At 37.1% G+C, this 22,008-nt stretch overlaps 1 protein-coding gene across 1 annotated transcript in view; it reads right to left on the bottom strand.

Moving 5' to 3' along the window:
• The window catches only part of calcrla (calcitonin receptor-like a), a 51,281-nt gene that overhangs the window by 13,495 nt on the left and 15,778 nt on the right, over positions 1–22,008 (bottom strand). Inside the window, exons 2-3 of the mRNA XM_052142855.1 lie at positions 1,134–1,220; positions 202–355 (exon numbers count right to left, since the gene is read on the bottom strand). Coding sequence (XP_051998815.1) covers positions 202–355; positions 1,134–1,199 — 220 coding nt within the window. The 5' untranslated portion in view covers positions 1,200–1,220. The remainder of the gene's footprint in view (positions 1–201; positions 356–1,133; positions 1,221–22,008) is intronic.

Here is a 22,008-nt window from a genome sequence, read left to right as displayed (position 1 = left end):
CATTTTCATGACCATTTTAGTTGTTTATGATTACTGGATCAGGATTTCTAACAATAATTTAAAGTGATTTGCTATTGAATCATTCAGATCATTCAATAAACACAGAAAAAATACATCAGATTTAACTCACTGACAGGATACAGAATAATCCGTTTTCTTAGTCTATCTTGTAATGTCTGTACTATACTATGAAATATTTACCTCTTCTTTCTTGATCGTTGTCCTTCAAGATCTTTTGATAGCACTCGAACTGTGCAGTCACAATCTTGTTTCTGGTAACGCCAATATCATGGTACACATTTTGAGGATGCTGTTGCTGGCTTTCGTTCACATCAGGGCTGGCTAGAACAATGAGCTACATGCAGTACATACAACAAACACATATATGTTATATTAAGTAAAATCTGATTTTAAAATCAACTGAATTTAGAATGCTTTGTTTCCTACAGTCCTGCTAATTTATTAGATCAATAAATTAGCAGGACTTCATAATTACTGGATAAGGATTTTTAACAATTTTATAAAGGATGTACTCACAAAGAGTCATTTCTAGTCAAATAAATATGCTAAAGATAAACATACTGTAACTAGAAAAAGATATATTCACTATAGATATTTTTTGAATTTTTGTTAATTTCAATGACATTTCCAGTCCTGGAAATAAGCATTTTAAAATATTTCCAGATATTTCATGACCATGAGAGCCTTGAAGCTTCTCTCCTGTAAACTAAAAGCTGTAAAACGCTGATGAATATAAAATTAAATATCATCTTACATATTTTACCATAAGGTTGCAATGTGGTACCTAGTTAATGAATGTTTGATATTTCCTATAAGATCTAAAAATGTCAAAATTCTGTCTCGCACCATCTTAATCCATATTTTTAAAGCCACTCATAATATAATATGCAGTTATCTAGATAGTATTATGCATAACATAATCATACATTTGCAAATATCCTCTTCCTCATAATCTGTATTGTACATTAACAGCTCCTTCAGTTTTGCAAATTATATCAACACTAGATTACATCAAAGACGTTAACCTACAAAACTGTACTATTTTAAATGAACCATAATTAAGTAGATGCATATAAATAATGTTGCAGTAAATATTATGAGAATTGTTTCACCTCTGTGACAGATGCCAACAGAGACAGGCAAACCGTCCAACAGCTAAGAGTCATCTTCTTTGGCATTTCCAATGATCCACTATTGATCTGAAAAGAAGGAGAAGTCAATAAAATACTGGACAGTTCTGAGGGGTTTGGCTGTTATTGACACAAGCAGAGGCACTTGACTTCTGTTCTAGCCTACTGCAAACATAGACTCACACCCCACAATAACGTATACACATACATATCGCAAAAAGATTCATTTAATTTCATTTATGCATTTGGCAGATGCCTTTATCCAAAGCGACTTACAGTGCACTTATTACAGGGACAATCCCCCTGGAGCAACCTGGAGTTAAGTGCCTTGCTCAAGGATACAATGGTGGTGGCTGTGGGGATCGAACCAGCAACCTTCTGCTTACCAGTTTAGTGCTTTAGCCCACTACACCACCACCACTAAGATAGAACATACATCCTTAAAGTTAATATTAAATTCAACACATAGTAATACTTTTTTAAATCAAAAGTTGTATATGTTAATATTAGTTAATTCACTATGAACTAACATGAACTTACAATGAACAATTGTATTTTTTTATTAACTTTTTTTTGCAACAAGTAGAATCAACCATCACATATTCACCTTAAGATAAGTTGAGAATGTGATGTGGTCGATTCTACTTGTCGATTCTACTGAATTTTCTGCTTTCCTGCAATATTCCATATTTCCTTGCAGGATCACAAATATTCACTCACCCAATGCTAGATGGAGCCGTTATGAAACTTGGGGTTAGGGGGCATGTCTGAACTAGCTGATACAGGAAATCAGCAGCCTAATTAATAGGTTGACTGGCACAAAGTATTTTATGTATTTTGAAAATACACAAATACAAAAAAAAATTCAAACACTTCAAAATACAAAGTACAAAATAGCATTTTGTATTTAAAATACATGTATCTGAAATTCTGGCCATCCCTGATGTTAACGAATGGAAACTTATTGTAAAGTGTTACCATTTTATCTTATGGTTTTGTGTTATGAGGCAAACAAATAGCTGAGACACTCAAACGCTTTTCCTTTTTGACTTCTCGTATGGGGGTATGGCATATTTTCAGGTCTGTTTGGACTTACTCTACTCGTATCATGTCACTCCCTAGTGGGAGAGAGGGGGAGAGGTATAGCAAATTAGAAACAGACAGGGAAACCAGTTGTGTTGTTACACAAAATTCAGCATATCATGAAAGTGGCATATCCCACAGGTCCATTGAAAGAACAGTGTGTTGCTGCGTCATTGGCTGTAGTTGAAATAATCTTCTGTTTACTTTTCCATTTGGGGGAATAAACATGCAGGTTACTGTCAAAGAGCCATTATGAGCCATTCTGCAGACTGGCCCCACTGATATCTGTCCTCTGCAGATATCTGCACAATTTGAAAAAACAGCCGTGTTTCCCTGCTGATGCAAGCATAATGGAAGAAGTTATTTGAAATTTTAAGAAATTACAACATTTTGGTCAATTTGACTTCTTGAGTAGGCCTACTTGACAGGTAAATAAACCGATGACTATTTAGGGAGTGGGGTGGAGGAGGAGCAGCATGTTTTATTTGTGCTATTTTTATAATAGCTGGTCTATGTACACATGTGTCACACAGCCAGATGTCATGGAAATTCTGTGACTGTGTCGACTTTTTTGCAAAATACTATTACATTTTTCATGACACTTATCTCGGCAGTTCCAAGATGAAATGTCCACTGTGCGATGCCAAAAGTGAGTTAAAAGGGTCATGAAATGGAGAATCACATTTTCTGTGATATTTAGACAAAGGTAATTGTACTATAAAAACATCCTATACATTTCAGAACTCAAAAATTCCTCCCCAGTCTAAAAAGAGCATTTATAGTTGCCACCCTGCTGAAATGTCTTGCTTGGAAATCTCTAATGACATCCCACAACATGAGTCATTGCACCCTTGACCGCGCCCAATGGTGCGCAATTCAAGTCAAGAGAGCAGAACTTCCATGACTAACTATTCCTAACATAACACATAACTGGACCCATCTGAACTATTTTTGAAAATATTCATGCACTAGACAGACATCTTTGACTGCTTGATACATATCTCGTGTACTTTTAAAAGATGCGGTGTCAAGTTACAACTCTGAAAGAGAGAAGCAATTCTCTTTCATTCAGCTGCTGCCTCTGTCATGGACACGTTCTTTCTCCCATCTGCGCTATTTTTAATTGTTGGTGTATGTAAACATAGTATGTCTTTGACGATGGATGTCTTTGACGATGGATGTTTCAGTTTATTTCCGGCGATGTGTGCCTAAGTATGCCTTCAGTATGTATTTGCATAATTTCACCGTTCTTTAGACTATGTATGTGTGGGGGGTTTCTTCGGCTCATGTCAGTGTTGATTGTTTGTAAACAGACAAAATACTGTTTACTTTTTTATAACTGTTATTGAAGAATGGGGAAGTTAAAAACACTTGACCCTAATCAAACATGAAAGTAAACCATTTCATTCATGAGCATTTCAAATGTCATGACTGTTTGATATGTTAACACAAATGCCTTGTGTTAACATTTGTGCTTGAGATGAATAGTTTAATATTGTCACATTCCCTGTTGTCTTTTGTTTTTGTGCTTTTATGTTGGAGTTTAGTTCCTGTTTCCTGTTTGGTTTTTGTAGTCTGATGCAATGTTTTAGGTTTGTTTCATGTGTAAACCCTTCAATTTTGTTTTATTATGTGGAGGTTCAATCTCTTCTGGTTGAGTTTGCTGAATTTGAGGGGCTGCACGATGCTAGCCAATCATAACAGTTGGTGTTTACATTGAAGATTTAAACACCAGGCGCTTCGGTCAGGATTGAGTCAGAGGGCCAAAAACAGGGTGGAAATATATTACTAAATTGTGGCTGTTTTGGTGCAAAAAAACATTTATAACATTATCATTGGACCTCAGGGAAGATAATAAAACACTTCATGACCCCTTTAAATTTTCGAGTTTTAACCAAAACCTAACCAATAGTGTCATAAAAATCAAATATGATGTGAAAAATGCAATTGATGAAGCACCAATGTAATTTTGTGGCGCTTCTATGACAATTTCGGCTCTCATGTCAACTTATGTTCTCTTCTGGACTTGTACCTTTGATAGTTTTCACGAGTGCAACGCTCTATTAGTTGAGCTATGGCAGAATTTGATAGTGCTAAAAGAAGCTCGTAAATGTAGATGGTTATGTAATGCAAACGTAAAAATATATCGTTTTACAAGTCATGTGCAATAGAAAAGTGTTTTGATGTCATGAGAAAGAGATACTGTAGACTTTATCACTTTTCCCTTTATCACGTCACACCTGGTTAAGACATGGTGTCAAACTTCTTTGCCCATTGTGTTGCATCATGCTGTTTTTTTCCGTGTTTTGCACCATAAGCCTTGCATTTTTAAGATGACATATCACATTTAAAGTAGCTATACTTTTCAAAATATGTCTCAAGACCCCAGCATTCTATGTCCTTCACTTGCGCTCCATCTACACATTTCTGAACAGAAAAACTAATCTTATCTCACAATGAATTCGGAAACAGTTGATTTTTCTTTAGCTTAAATCGATCTGTGATTCACGAAATTTGAAACACTGCCCCCATTTGACAAAACGGTAAGTGTTGTTGGCTGTATGGGCACGTGTAAGCTCCATTTTCCGGGTGTGATGTCCACTGATGGTCGGCAAAAGCGTGTCGTGAAGCAAGTTTTTTCAGCTGTACAGTTAATAGTTAAAAGGAATGCGTATTTTAGAAAATGCACCCTCAAAGCCAAACCTAAATCTAATGAACAGTGGAGTAAAAATGTAATGTTAATCATGCATGTCACTGATTATGCATCACAATTACTTCCTGTTTTCAACGTGGGATCTGAACCCCAGACTCCCATGCTGCTGATGCAAAGGAAGGTAAATCGAGATGCCGCTTGCCAGTTAGTCGGCTTAATATGACTGATCCTAGGGTATCAGAACTCTCAGAAACAACATACCGACTTCCCGTGTGATAGTGTTAGAACCAATGCCCTATAATCCTGTCTATACTGTGTTGAGCACTGTTTCCCTGGACTGCAAGTTGCTGTCCCCTTCTAAACAATCACACTGCAATACTGCAATACCTTTTCCATACAATTAAAGTCAATTTAAGTGACTGAGGTTGTCATTCTGCCTAAAATCTACTTTTGCGTTCCAGAATAAAAAGAAACTCATATGGGTGCAAAACAACATGAGGGTGAGCAAATTATAACAGAATTCTTATTATTTTCAGTGTCGTCATGGAGAGGCGAGTTTTTGGGTCTGTGAAATGCATCTAATTATCTGAAACACAACTAAAAACATTTGTACATTTGAACTGCACTGAAAGCTAGACATCAATATACCTGTAAACTAGACAAAAGTAAGTAGACGCCCTATATTTGTCTAGACTGGAAAAAAAGAGGCCTAGCCAAACCCATTAATTAGCAGAGGGTGGGTGTCATTATCACACAAGTTAAATAGTTCTCCCTTCCAAAATTCTTTCTTGTGACACATCAACTGGACAAGAATTCTGAATAAAAGGAAATAATCGAGAACCAAGTGGATGCATGCTTTTTTGAGTAATGACCAGTTGTCTCCATCCTTCCTCATTTTTCCAAACAGAAATGAAATAATGTTTCCATTAATAAGATTATGTAGGGACTATTATTCATGAGAGAATTAGACATAGTTTCCTTGTCTGCAAACACAAGTAGGCTGATAAATGGCTGAGCACTCCCAAAGAGCAAATGCTGTTATTAATTATACAGGGGAATTTCTAACATGGTAAATTACAGAAATAATAATAAAAGAATATGTAATTCATCATTAGTTATTTTTTTTATAACATTTTAGCTTTTTAAAAATATACTAATTCAGTGTATTCCATCATTAAATATGTCTTGATATTGCATATTGTATATTGCATGCATTATTAATTCCACATTTTAGAGTAATAGTAAAGTCATCAAATGGAAGCGAATTGTGTCAGGGCTCGACAGTAAGGACTGCCCGATGGCCCAGGGCCGGTGTGAGAGAAGTTTGGGCCAGTTGCTAGTACTGTCACTTGCCCGATCGGGCTAGTGCTGCATAACATTAGTGTTAGCAGACAACGAGCGCGAGAGCACAAAAATACACGAAGAGAACAAAGTCTTCTAACGGAGCACTATGGAGGACAAAACATGCAAAAATAATAAATAAATACATAAATAAATAAATGTAATAATAAGAAAATAAATAAAGGAATAAATGTCTTGATAAAACAAATATAATTTGTTTTTAAAGAAAGTTATTCCTGAATGTATTTTTGAATGACTTTTTTTCCTTTATTTATTATTTTCTCTTTTTATTTTTATTCTTTAAAACATTTTTATTCTCTCATTTGTTTTTGGTTTTTTATTATTTATTTATGCATTTCATTTATTTTTATATTTATTTATTCCCACATGTATTTATTTCTATATTTAAATATTCCCACATTTATTTATTTTTGTATTTATTCTTACATGTCTCTTGTATGATAATGATGTGGGTGGTCCTGCTTACCATTGGCTTATTGTAGACTGAAGCATGTGCTCGATTACTCTTGACTTGTTTTGATGTGACGTTAGGTCATAGCCATATTGCTTGTAAACTATAGCTATTTGTGGGGCTAAAAACATAAGAGCTTCAGTCAATCCAAGATGTATTGGTTATACTACAATCACAAAATCAATGGGAAGCTGTTTCTTCAACAAAACCACAAAATGAGCAAGTTTCATAAATAATATGATTTAACCTTGTCCTTTTATTTTTTTCTGCGTATATAACTTCATATTTTGATGTCTGCAAATCCATAATATTGTTTTCTGTTGTTATGATTATTCATTGTAAAAGATACAACCATGCTTCATTTCCCTGATCGTTTATGCATACATCTGCAATAAAAAAATAAAAAAAAACTATAGCTGACTCTTCACATATATCTAGAGAGTTGCGACACTTGCGAAGGACCACGCATCAAATGACTGTTTCATTTAGAGTAGTGGTGCTTATTGATGTTTTAGGAGAGCTGTATGCTGGTATGAATGTCGTAGCACATCCTGGATTGTTAAACTCTCTGCAAAACTTTTCCCTGCATTTCAAAATCTGTGCGAGTCAGCGGGTGCTAAGGTGGGACGTCCATCTGCTCCCGATAAGTACTAGAGCTCTGATGCATCCAATGATGAAAAAGAGAAATTAATAAATAAAGGAAAAAAGGTATTGGCAGTGACATACATTTTGTGTTTTGCAAAGTTTGCTGCTTCAGTATTTGTAGATAATTTTTTCACATGTTTCTATGGTATACTGGAAAACAATGATAAGTGTTTCATAAGTTGGCGAAAACATTCAATATATGCAAAGAGTCAATATTTACAGTGTTGACCCTTGTTCTTCATAACCTCTGCAGTTCGCGGCATGCTGGATATCCATTCTTGCCTTATTAGTGCTCAGAGTTGATCATAATTTGTAGGCTTCTGCTTGTCCACTCGCCTTATGAGGATTGACCACAGGTTCTCAATGGGATTAAGATCCGAGGAGTTGTCTGGCCACGGATCCAAAATTTCAATGTAATGATCTCCGAGCCACTTCATTATTACTCTTACCTTGTGACATGGTGCTCCATCATGCTGTAAAATGCACGGATCATCAGCAAATTGTTCCTGGATCGTTGGGAGAAGTTGCTCTTGCAGGACGTTTTGATACCATTCTGTATTCATGGCAGTGTTTTTGGGTAGAATTGTGAGAGAACCCACTCCCTTGGATAAAAAGCAACCCCACACATGGATGGTCTCAGGATGCTTTACTGTTGGCACAACACAGGACTCATGGTAGCGTTCAACATTTCTTCTCCAGACTATCGATTTTACAGATGTCCCAAACAGTCGGAAGGGCTTCATCAGAGAAAATAACTTTGCACCAGTGTTCTGCTGTCCAATCCTTGTACTTCCTGCAGTCTGTCCTTGATGTTTTTCTTGGAGAGAAGTGGTTTCATTGCAGCCCTTTTTGACACCAGGACACTGTCCAAAAGTCTCCGCCTCACTATGTGTGCAGATGCACTCACACCAACCTGCTGCCAATATTGAGCAAGCTCTGCACTGGTGGTGACACGATTCTGTAGCTGACTCCTCAGGAGGAGACGGTCCTGGCACTTGCTGGAGACTCTGGAACATCCTGAAGCCTTCTTCACTGCAGTTGAACCTCTCTCCTTGAAGTTCTTGATGATCTTGTAAATGGTTCTTTCAGGTGCAATATGCTTTGCAGCAAAGTCCTTGTATGTGAAGCCATTTTGATGCAAATCGATGATGGCTGCATGTCTTACTTCAGAGGTAACCATTGCTAACAAGAACACAATGATTGGAAGCAATTCTTCCCTCCTTTGATAGTAATCTGTCTGCTCTTATAATCCAATCAGTATGATAGAGTGATTTCACCTGACTAGTACTCCTCACACTTTCCCAAGTGCTGCTGATATGATAAGTGAAATTATGTTAGCTGGTCATTTTGTGCCAGGGCACAAATGTTTTTTGGCCAATTAAGCTTTTTGCAATTATTTAAAATGCATCTGATCACTCTGCACAATAATCTATAAACAATGTGAATCAACACCAAAACAACTGAAGCAGAAAACTTTGCAAAACACAACATTTATGTCACTGCCACTACTTTTGGACATGGTTGTAGAAACTGTATTGATCAAATATATCTAGCTCTGATACAGCTCAAGCCTTTGTTGCTAGTTCGAAAATGTCACTTAAGAACTAGCACTTTTTGGCATTGGAGTAACAAGGTATAATTGCGTGAGTGTGAGAGAGAGAGAGAGAAAGAGAGTGTGTGAGAGAGAAAGAGAGAGAGAGAAACAGAGAGATTGTGAGTGGAATTATTACCTGTGTTTATAGTGGCTCTCATCAGAAATAGCAATGCTTCAAATTGCCAAGATATATGGGTGTGTTGACTTTGCTACCGAGAGTTTGTGATAGTGTGACGGTGCTTTTCACTATAGCTATATGAGGCTGATTAGGACAAAATACATTGAAACATAAAAAGTTTCACCAATTTAAAATTATTTCGGATAATAGAAACTGTTGTATTGATTAAGTCACAGGGGTGCAGTTCCATTTGTTGGTCGCGACACGAGTCTCAATGTGTCTTTTCAACTGAAATCGAAATAATGTAGGATATTGTGTGGTAGCATTTGCAGTGTGTGTGGGCATGTTTGGATGGTTTACGAGGACATTTTGTTAGGTTACATACTGGTAATTACCAAGGGTATTATGCAATAAATGTGGTTTACTAAACTATGTTTTTTGAAAATGTTAAAATGCAGAACGTTTTTTGTGAGGTTTAAGTTTAGGAGTAGGGTTAGGGGATAGAATCTATAGTTTGTACAGTATAAAAATAATTATGTCTATGGAGAGTCCTCATAAGAATAGCCGCACAGATGTGTGTGTGTGTTATGTAGTCAAGACCTGGAACTACTTCATAGCTGTGCGTTTACTTGAAAAATAATCGCACACCTTAGAACATCCGTCAACCAATCAAGCATTAAACACACCGTGGTGCGCGAGTGTGTGCGCGAGTGTGTGCGTGAGTGTGTGTGTGTGTGTGTGTGTGTGTGTGTGTGTGTGTGTGTATATATATATGTATATGTGTATATATTAATCGCAATGCCCCCGTAATGACCATAATAAGGAAGATTCCTGAAAAATGCAAGCTTGTAGTACCACCTGTTTACTCCAGAGGGCAGTAAGTGAAACTTCAGCTTTATGGGCAACGCACAGTTTATACAGTGAACAAAATAACCCTTCAGCAGAGCACAACACAAACATGCTAAGGGTCATCATCTTGAGCGAGTTTACAGAAAAACAAGCCTTACACTACACTCCTCAGCCTACTCCACACATATGCAGCAATATAATGTAACCCTTACCTCTTTTGCTCTTCCTACATTTCATCTATCACTCCAAAACCAGGTCTAGAACTTTTTTGCAACTATTAACAGGCTAACTCAATCCCCTGTAGTAATGTCATTAATTATAATCAACACTGTGAACACTTTTTCAGCTACTTTCAAAATAAAACTTCATCCATCATTTTTTTTCACTTCTGCTTTTTTTCACTGTAGCTGAGGAAATAATTAAGTCCAACTCTTCAACTTTCTCAATGACCTCCCTCTCTCGTCTGATTCAGGTTTACATAATATTCTTCTCTTTCTTGATTTTAGTTGTGCATTTTATAATGTCTATCATAATATACTGCTCACCAGTCTCTCCGCTATCTGGTCACAAATCGTCTAAGACTCTAGATAATAGTGGTGTTCCTCAGGGCTCTCAACCAGGGTTAAGTTTAGCCAGGAATGTCAGTGTTCTGACATGGCCAGCGAAGAGCCTGGATCTCAATTCCATTGAGCATGTCTGGGACCTGTTGGATAAGAGGGTGAGGGCTAGGGCCCTTCCCCCCAGAAATGTCTGGGAACTTGCAAGTGCCTTGGTGGAAGAGTGGGGTAACATCTCACAGCAAGAACTATTGGTATCACTGGGACAGTTCTGCACTGGTTACTTCATACGTTAGCGTTAGACAGCAATTTGTCACCATTCAAAATCACAAATCTTCGAAGACTATAGTTAAAAGTAGTGTTCCTCAGGGCTATTTACATTAGCTCATGTGCAACATCAGACTTTCCTCCATCTGCACAGTCTGCTTGTATCCTTGAGCTAAAGCTATGGTTGTCATCAAACTTTCTCAAATTGAACTCTAATAAAACTGAAATGATATTGATTGGTCCAAATTCCATAGTCTCAAGCCAACTTGAGCACAAAAATAGTCTGGATGGTGTTCTGAACCAACCCTCCCTGACCGTACTTTATCTCGTTGTCATATTCGATTCTTCAATATCATTTGAGGCTCATGCCAATACCATTTTTAAAACGGCTTTCCTTCACCTCGACAACATTTCCCGTATTCGCTCCTTTTTCAAATAAAGAGATGCTGAAATTGTAATTCATGCCTTTGTTACTTCACGTTTAGATTACAGCAACTCACTCTTATTTGGCGTCCCTGCTAATAATCTTTCACGACTACAATATGTTAAAAATTCTGCTGCTCACATTCTGACTCACACTAAAAAGTAAGCCCACATCACTCCTATCCTCCAACACTTGCACTGGCTGCCTGTTTCTCATAGTATACAGTACAAGATCCTTCCTCATCCTTACAAATAAGGCACTACATAATATTTCCCCACAGTATCTGTCTGAACTACTCAAATCCTAATCCCCGGCCTGAGTTTGAGGTCTTCTGATACTGGTCTAGTCACATTCCCTAAATTTAGATTAGTCTCAATGGGCGCAAGGGCATTCGGTATTGCTGCTCCTAAACTTTGGAATTCACATCCTCAGAACCTCTGTGAAATGCCTTCCTTCTCCTCCTTCAAAACGCATTTGAAACATATCTCTTTTCCCAGTACTATCTGTCTTAGGTAAGAGCAGCGTAGTTCTGGCGGAAAGACTAGCAGCTGTACATCATCACACTATTAGCTGGGAAATTCCCAGCCAATCACACGTAAGCCATTGCATTATAAGTCTGCTCACAATCTGTTTCAGTGTGCTAACATGGCAACCTCCACCACCCCACCACCACCAGATGAGGCCTGACATGCACGGGGGTAGGCTCCTCGCCCCTGCCTCCTATCTCCGGCAGGATATGACGGTTCCGAGTACAACTTCTTCGGACTGCGAGATGGGAGAGACATTACTTTTCTATTTATCAAATAAATGTCATCTTAATTTTCACTCAAGTCTTCAAGTCTTCCTGATAGAAATTAACTTCTGAGTTCTGTATTTTATGTTTTTGACTTGTTTTGAGTTGCTTGTTCATTTTTCCTGTAAATATTAACATTGCAACTGAGCACTCAAGAGAATAAAATATAATGTTAAAATATTTGCACAAATGTAAAACAGTAAAGCAAAGTGACGCCCCTGATTATGTTCTAGTAAAAATAAAAGGCAACAGGTGTCTTTGCAATGCACATTACCAGCTGTAACCTGCCACCTGATTCACACACAACAGCCCAAAGGTTATTGACTCCTTTACACACTAATTCCATCCTTCTGATTTCGTACGGCATCTCAAATTCTAATGAAACCCTTTCATGTGATTCTAATATTGTGGATTCTGCCTCTCTGTGGTTGCAGCTGATGTACATTAGCCGAAAATCATGAGCATTTAGCTAACACTGGCTCGCAGCTTGCTTTGGGTACAACCAGATGTCAAGCTTTATGAGGCATATCATGATGAAGTCATGCAGATGCTGGAAAACACGGCTGCCGATGATGTGACAGAGAAAGCTGCTCTAGAGTGCTTTGTGAAGTCTTACCATGTCATGTATAAGCCTAAGTGGGTGGATAGTAACACAGCCCATGAGAAAATGCCAAGCTTTCACATACTCTGAGATACACGCACCCTTCAATGTCTCTGCCAAAAACTTTCCCATCACACAATTAACAATGTATGTGATGGTTCCAACCAGGGATGGACTGATGATATAGTACTTGGACATTTCCTGGTGGGTTGTCTGACTTGTGGGCTGGCTGTTTAAAAAAGATTTAAAGGAATAGTTTACTCACAAATAAAAATTGGGTTAGTACTAAATACATTTAATGAATTGTAACATTAATACATTTAATAATGTCATAAAATAAAATAGAAAATAAAAAAAATGTGGCCTTTGGCTAAGGTTTTGTGCTTGTCACGTGATATTTGTATGGATAGTATATGAATAGAGATGCAGAGCTTGTTTCTCCCCTCACATGACCTGTGTTCTTGTTTTTGTATTTTCTGACAATTTTAAATCCTGACCGGATGCTTTTTTTCAGGTCTGAAAAAGTGGACATGTCCAGGAAAAATAGGACATAAGGTCACCCTAGGTAATCTTGTTCAACAAGGAGAGAATGTGGTTGAATACATTATGAGTAAAAGTGACTGATGACATTACAATGACATCAGGACATAACTGAATCACTTGGTTCACAAAATGATAACTATGCTATGTTTTCATTCTTAAACACTCCTAAGCATGCTAAAATTTCGCTTAGAATTAACACTCTCACGATAAGATGTTCAGCGTTGCGCCTAGCGCATTCATGAAAATAGAGCCATAAATGTGCACATCTTATCATCCCTGGTTTCTATTATCTTTTTGTATTTGCGTTTAATAAAAATAGTGCAAGTAATTTTCTGCCTTTAATTATTTGACTGTTATTACTACAGCTATCTAAGTTTCCAGAACACTTCAAGTGTAAAAAACTCCCAGTAAATAAATACACACTTGACAAGGTGAACACGAATAACCCATTTATATTGATTCTTAGGTCGTTATAAGCTATTCCTCCCCCAGCATGCATAAATACGGGTCCGGCATTGTGGGCCCATGGACACGCATGAAACAGTAATGGTCGACCGATATGGATTTATTTATTTTATTTTTTTTTTAATGGCCGATGCCAATATCCAGAGAGCAGGGTGGCCGATATACAACGCTAATACATCACACAATTTAATATAGTAAATAACAAACATTAAATTGCTCAAATATATTATTTTTTTAGCACTATATTTACTCCATTTCACACAAAACAAAACAATTATATTGTATTTTAAATGGTAGCAGTTTCTTCAGATTTCTGCTTTATCAAATTTATTTGCACAAGAATAATTTTTTATTATATTAGGAAGAAGGAAATAACAGTAGACAAAGTAGTCCAGCAACCATGGATGGCATGTCCATGTTATCAATAGCATTTACTAAAAAATTATCGAATCAAACCAATTGTACATACAGCGAGAGTGAACATGTTGATCCCGATCAACTTGCCGATCCAGACATTTTCTTATGGCGCACGTGATTCGCTTTTACCTTGGGCTGCATCCGAAAATGTAGGCAGCTGATTTGCTACCTCGCTGCCTAATAAGTTAATGGCTTAGCTGTTTTGAACGAATGAAACTCTTAAGGAAACTGGTCTTCAAACAGATTGAAAAGCATCTTATTTACATCCTAGCCTCCAGAGGCAGCATTTTCCTGGTTTCTTGGCAGGAAAACCTATCGATTAATACCTTCAGAAGACTTTATATATGACTCATGGCTCACATGAACTACTTTTATAACTTTTGCATCCTTATTGAAGCTTGAACATGGATTCACTATTCACTGCCATTTTACTGAATAGAGGAAACGTTCTTCAAAATGTCTCTTAATACAGTAATACAGGTTTTGAATGACATAAGGATGAGAAGTTATGACATGAAATACATTGAACATCCTTGTCTCAAACAAACGCACTGTAATATACTGTAAACACAAGTACATCGTGTTTGGTTTGTGACTTCTACAGTAAAAGGCAGGGATGCACCGATTCCACTTTTTATCTTCCGATTCCGATATCGAAAATCTCAGAATCGGCTGATACTGATCCCGATTCAATACCAGTGTTGTTTGTTTTGCATAATACGTTTAGAATATCTTTACATTATTGTGTGGAACTTATTGGGTGTGCTCTTTAATAAAAACACAAACCTCTAACTACACATTATTTCTAGGGCTGTCAATCGGTTAAAATTTTAATCGAATTACATGGTGTCCCGATTAATTAATCGCGATTAATCGCATATACAAATATTTGCTGAGAAAGCCCCTCATATAATAATTAAATATATAATGATTATACATATTTATATCAATATTTATTTATAGTTATCTTTAAATATTAAAAATATATATATATATATATATATATATATATATATATATATATATATATATATATATATATAAAATAAAAAATATTCAGATAATTAAAATGCATTACATTCCTGTAGCAGAAGAGTTAATCATTGATAAGACAATACAAAAAGCAGCTTTAGAATACAATGTATTGTTTACTACCATATTATAGATCATAAGTCAATCATTGTCATACAGTTCACAGCAATCCATTTCACAAGTGAATTTGTCAATCAGTTCTAGATTTATTATGAGGGCTTGTTTAAGGGCCCATCAATTTACCAGTATCAGAGTTTGATCGGACTCGTGGGTCTGATACCGATCCATTTAAAAATGTCAGTATCGGAGCCGATACCAATCCAGGTACTGGATCGGTGCATCCCTAGTAAAAGGTAATTTCATTGTAGCATTATGACAATAATAGTTTCAACAATTGCAACTTCTGCAGAAACAATTTGAGAAATAGCACAAACTTGAACATCAGGTTAGTCTAGACTGATGATTTTACAAAATAGGTTGTGAAATCAAGCACTGTAACACAACCTAATATAAATGTATACACTAGCTCTGTAACTTAAAATGGAGCCATATAGTACGAAAAGCAACCTACAAAATACAGTATATATATATATATATATATATATATATTACACTCACCTAAAGGATTATTAGGAACACCTGTTCAATTTCTCATTAATGCAATTATCTAATCAACCAATCACATGGCAGTTGCTTCAATGCATTTAGGGGTGTGGTCCTGGTCAAGACAATCTCCTGAACTCCAAACTGAATGTCAGAATGGGAAAGAAAGGTGATTTAAGCCATTTTGAGCGTGGCATGGTTGTTGGTGCCAGACGGGCCGGTCTGAGTATTTCACAATCTGCTCAGTTACTGGGAATTTCACGCACAACCATTTCTAGGGTTTACAAAGAATGGTGTGAAAAGGGAAAAACATCCAGTATGCGGCAGTCCTGTGGGCGAAAATGCCTTGTTGGTCAGAGGAGAATGGGCCGACTGATTCAAGCTGATAGAAGAGCAACTTTGCCTGAAATAACCACTCGTTACAACGGAGGTATGCAGCAAAGCATTTGTGAAGCCACAACACGCACAACCTTGAGGCGGATGGGCTACAACAGCAGAAGACCCCACCGGGTACCACTCATCTCCACTACAAATAGGAAAAAGAGGCTACAATTTGCAAGAGCTCACCAAAATTGGACAGTTGAAGACTGGAAAAATGTTGCCTGGTCTGATGAGTCTCGATTTCTGTTGAGACATTCAGATGGTAGAGTCAGAATTTGGCGTAAACAGAATGAGAACATGGATCCATCATGCCTTGTTACCACTGTGCAGGCTGGTGGTGGTGGTGTAATGGTGTGGGGATGTTTTCTTGGCACACTTTAGGCCCCTTAGTGCCAATTGGGCATCGCTTAAATGCCACGGCCTACCTGAGCATTGTTTCTGACCATGTCCATCCCTTTATTGTCACCATGTACCCATCCTCTGATGGCTACTTCCAGCAGGATAATGCACCATGTCACAAAGCTCGAATCATTTCAAATTGGTTTCTTGAACATGACAATGAGTTCACTGTACTAAAATGGCCCCCACAGTCACCAGATCTCAACCCAATAGAGCATCTTTGGGATGTGGTGGAACGGGAGCTTTGTGCCCTGGATGTGCATCCCACAAATCTCCATCAACTGCAAGATGCTATCCTATCAATATGGGCCAACATTTCTAAAGAATGCTTTCAGCACCTTGTTGAATCAATGCCACGTACAATTAAGGCAGTTCTGAAGGCGAAAGGGGGTCAAACACAGTATTAGTATGGTATTCCTAATAATCCTTTTGGTGAGTGTATATATGAACATTTTATTTAGACTGGAAGCTTCTTCAGTCAGTGAGACACTACCATGATGTAGTGTCAGTTCAGTTTTTTAAATCTGGCTTGCAAATTGCCATTACAGAAAACAGCACCTACTGTAACTACCTGAACAAATCTTCTAATGTTGATGCGCAGTAATATAATCTGAATCGCTCTTTCCTGCTTCAGCTAGTACAGCTGGACATGTGATACACTAGGAGCGATCATTAAGTTGTCCTTTAGTGTGGCTACTGATTCAAACAGACATCAGGGAAAAAAAAAAACAAAAACAGGAGGCCAAGCCATTCATATGCAGTTACAAGAATACACATTTAAAAATAAAGCCATCTGAAGCCGCCCCAGAATAACACATGTAGAGTAAATAAATATTTTTAGCTATTTCAGGGCTCAAATAAAAATCCATCCCCCCAGTGATTCCAATGTTTTTCATAACTTGCTATCAAGTGTCTTCAAAGTTATCTGGGTACAGATGCATGTTATAATGAAAAGTTTGAAAATCATAATTTGCAAGTTCTGAGTATTCACAGTATCTAGTCATGATGACAGCATACTAGGGATGTGCAAGGCAACATATTTTAAAAATCATCTAATTGTGGGTTGCCCGAACAAATAGTCGATTAAACCGTTTTAAGGAAACCTTGCATAATTAAACTGGTTTTGTTGTTAACTGACCCAACTCCAAACCCCCAATCTCAGTTATAAGATGCAGTCTTGTTTTAAAAATAATCTAGACTAAGCGCAACGAAATGGAAAGAAACGCAAGGTCTCAATACACATTTTTAAAAGTTGGACTTCTTCAAAAACATGTCACTCATGCTAGGATGCTCAAAAAGCATTCTGAGACGTGATGCAACTGCCAAAGATGTCCGTCGGAATGTGTATGTCTGTAGCAGTGGTGCATTAAAGGGGATGAATTTAAAGACACTTTTCTGAGTTGTAATAGCTTATGACGAGCACTCTGCCAGCATGATAATTTAAGCAGCCCTGCTAAAAATATATAAATAAAAAATAAATAATACCAATAGCAAAGTATGTAAGCCCTTTGAAATGATATGCATTTATGTATACATTTGTCTTAAAATTTTGAAGTTACAATAATGAACAAACACAATCTGTTTTAACTAATTACACACATATTATTTTATTGTTCTTGCACATATTGAATACATCATTCAAACATTCACAGTGTAGGTTGTAAAAAGTATTTGAACCCCTAGGTTAAATGCCTGGAGTTGGCAAACCTGGCATCCAATAAATGAAATGAGAATGGATGTGTGGGTAAGAGCTACTTTGACTTAATAAAAGTTTTTAGTTTCCTATTCACAAGAAGCATCTGCTTTACTAAACCTGGAGTCGTGAGTTCGAATCCAGGGTGTGCTGAGTGACTCCAGCCAGGCCTCCTAAAGCAACCAAATTGGCCCGGTTGCTAGGGAGGGTACAGTCACATGGGGTAACCTCCTCGTGGTCGCGATTGACCTAAAATTGGTTCTCGCTCTCCATGGGGCACATGGTAAGTTGTGCGTGGATTGTGGGGAGTAGCATGAGCATCCACATGCTGCGAGTCTCCGTGGTGTCATGCACAATGTGTCACGTGATAAGATGCGTGGATTGATGATCTCAGAAGTGGAGGCAACTGAGACTCGTCCCTCACCACCCGGACTGAAGTGAGTAACCGCGCCACCGTGAGGACCTACTATGTAGTGGGTATTGGGCATTCTAAATTGGGAGAAAAGGGTATAAATATAAAAAAAGAAGGATCTGCTGACATGAACCACGGCTTGAAAAAAAAGAAGAGATCTCAGAAGAGCTACGATCAAGAATTGTTGCTTTGCATAAAGCTGGAAAAGGTTACAGAGTTATCTCAAAGTGCATATATATTAATCTGTCCAAAATTAGACAAATTGTCTATAAATGGAGACAATTTTGTACTGTGGCTACTCTCTCTAGAAGTGGCCGTCCAGCCAAGATGACACTAAGGGCATAGAGTAGAATGCTCAATGAGGTAAAAAAAGAACTAGAGTGACAGCCAAAGGAATCATTGTTACTGGTTAACATCTCGGTTCATGAGTCTACTATACGGAAAACTTGAAGACCACCTTAACAATTGAAAAACAGAGCGAATGATGCAAAAATTTGTTTGGTGTGAACTGCCTCCAATACACTTAAAATGAAAACCACTTTAATACAAAGACCAGAAAAAACACATTTCTATCAATCTTCACTTTTAATAATCACTACTTTTTGCCAAAAAATTAAGCTGCAATAAATGGAGAATGCCAATATTTTTTGTCAAGTGTTTTTTCCACAAAATTAAGCTTAAAGGAATAGGTCACCCAAAAATAAAAATTATTTCATCATTTACTCAACCACATGCCATCCCCATGTAATGGTATTATTGTAACTTTGTTACAATATTGTAACAGTAAAAACACTACAAAAAAGAAATCCATAAGACCATAAGTGATTAAATCTGTATTTTCAGAAGCAATGTGATAATCATGGGCAAGAAACAGATAAATATAAAATATATTTTTTACCAAAAATTATCTTCACTGCCCAGTAGGTGCTGATATGCATGAAGAATGTTAAGTCGCCAAAAAAAAAGAATTCTGTCCTCACAATGCGTTGCCTTGCAAAGCTAGACAGTAAGCTCAAGGTGTAACTTTTCTGAATTTTAATTCAAAAGAAATTCAAACTATTTTCCACTTTTTCCATTTTTCTTGTAAAATTGCAAACACAGAAAAAACAAATACACATAAATCAACATCCATGCATACAAGCTATTTGCAATGCTCAACACATATTAAAACAATTTGCAGGTGCACATTTCTCTTCATCAACTTTATATTACTTACAGATGAATAGTGTCTCAGGAAAAGCATAAAGAAAATATTTGATAGACCATCCATACAGCCATGTGCTCTGGACTACTCCCTGCTTGAACTGAACAAAATATCAGAACAACCACAAGATGGCATTATGTCTAATCAAGTAATTATTTCAAAATAAGAGTCCTCATTAGAAGGCAGCACACATATAGCTTTGTGTGAGGTAAACTGATTAAAATTTGTATCTATTTGCACTCTGGTGTAAATAGCATCTGCCACATAGTGCAGCTATATTTGCAGCCCAATAGTCTGTTGGAACCACACAAATATATGACAAACTAAACAATAGGTGTTGCTGCAGTGGTGTGGGGTCCCATTCTTTTTCCCATCCGATTTCCTGTTTCCACTATTAATATTTCCTTTAATACTACTTAAAATAATATATAAAAATTTATATAAATGTTGATTTCATCACAGTGATTTGGTCACGGTGAATGCCAAAGACTGCAGAGAAGAGTTTGATCTGGAGACAGGGTGTCGATTGCACTCGTTCCCGTAGCTTGGCATCGCTTGTGTGTAGATTGCTTCAGTGTATTTCTAATATTGTAGGAACCATGTTTTTTGGCAGAAACCATAGTTTTAATGTGATTAACCATGGTGTAAGTACAGTAATATGGATAGTAATTATGGTTAATGTTGTGTTTGCTTTAAACCATGTTTACTGTAGAAAACCCAAGGTTATTTTTTTCTATGGTAAGGTTAAGGTTAGGTTTAGGAGTAGGGGTTATTGTAGTTTGTCTGTGGGACTCTAAATAAACACAATAAACACACTGCAGTGATGTCTATACTGTATGTTAGTATTTAAATATGGGTGCAAATAGTTTCTGACACTATTTGCACCAGGGTGCAATTAGTATTTACCATTATTTGCAACTGGGTTGGGGTGTAAATAATATATATTTGCACTGGGGTTTAAATAGCATATACCATTATTTGCATCCGCTTTAAAAAATGTTGTTGTTATTCACTGAAAAGCCTTGAATTTCATTGTATGAAGAGCGAGCTTGGAAATTCTATTATAAATATCTCCTTTTGTGTTCCAAGAAAGAAAGTCATATGGATTGGTAAAATATGCCTTTTCTCTTTTCACATGACTCATTGGAACACATTGAATATACAATAAGGAGTTTCTCACACCAGAAACAGAACCTCAATCCTCTCGTGATTCTATATACAACAACTACAATGTAATTATTTCATTCTATCTACCGCACTTGGAATCTTTGAAAAACACATGCAAATATATCTCCATTATATTAAACTAGACAGCTGAATAAATCTCAGAAAGCATTTGCTGTGGTAATGGCAGATTGCCAAAGAAATCCTGCTGAGTACAGACAGCAAGTTCCGTATGACCACTTCCTCTGCAGACCATGAACCCAGGACGTTCTGCTCTGCAAGCCACCAGTCTGCACCCCCTATGGCTCCTTGGGGAAATGTAAATAATACTGAGAGTTTCAAATTCAAACCCTATTTTTAAACATGCAGACCTTCAGCCTTTACCCTTCAGGAGGCATGTGAAAAATCCTGGACTTGTTGCAGGTAACTTGCTTATGGGAAATAGTGGCATTGGTAGGTTTGCACAAAAGGCTGCTTTTGAATGAGTTATGCAACTCAGAACACTTTCAGTAAGCCTTGCGAGGTTCCCAGGATTCCCCTCTCTCCAGAGTGGCAGAAGCCAATAAATCTTAAAGATTAATCATACTGCAGCACAAACCTGCGTGCAATTATCCATAGAAGCAATCTACCAGCAGAAGTCAGCAGCAGTGTGTAAGTGTGTTTATTACTTGTTTCACTTGTTTTAGACTAGAGAGTATTGTTGGAGACGCTTGTTTGCTTACTGTGTGCTGAAGTCACGTTTTTTCACGTGCTCATCTCGTGTGAGCTTTCAGTTTCTGTGTGCTTGTATACTAGCTTTGTTTTGCTAAGGCATGTCCTGCTGATTTCAAGCATCAAATTTACAGCAGTGTATATATATATATATATATATATATATATATATATATATATATATATATATATATATATATATATTTGTAACGTGCACTGCGGCAGCAGGAGCAAGGAGGTCTCCTGTGAAGACCTCCTTGTGTGAAGACCTACGTGTAAAGAACAGCAAGTCTACCTGTGCAAGTCCACCGAGCAAGGACACCGACAAGGCACTTAAGTATTGCACTTATTATCTTCTTTTCTTGTCTACTGCATTTTTACCTATACCTTCTCTATCCTATACCACTATGTGCTTCTAAATTCAGTAAATCACTAA

This window comes from Xyrauchen texanus, chromosome 14 (assembly GCF_025860055.1).
Source record: "Xyrauchen texanus isolate HMW12.3.18 chromosome 14, RBS_HiC_50CHRs, whole genome shotgun sequence".
NCBI lineage: Eukaryota > Metazoa > Chordata > Actinopteri > Cypriniformes > Catostomidae > Xyrauchen > Xyrauchen texanus.
This window is presented reverse-complemented; position numbering and strand designations above follow the sequence as displayed.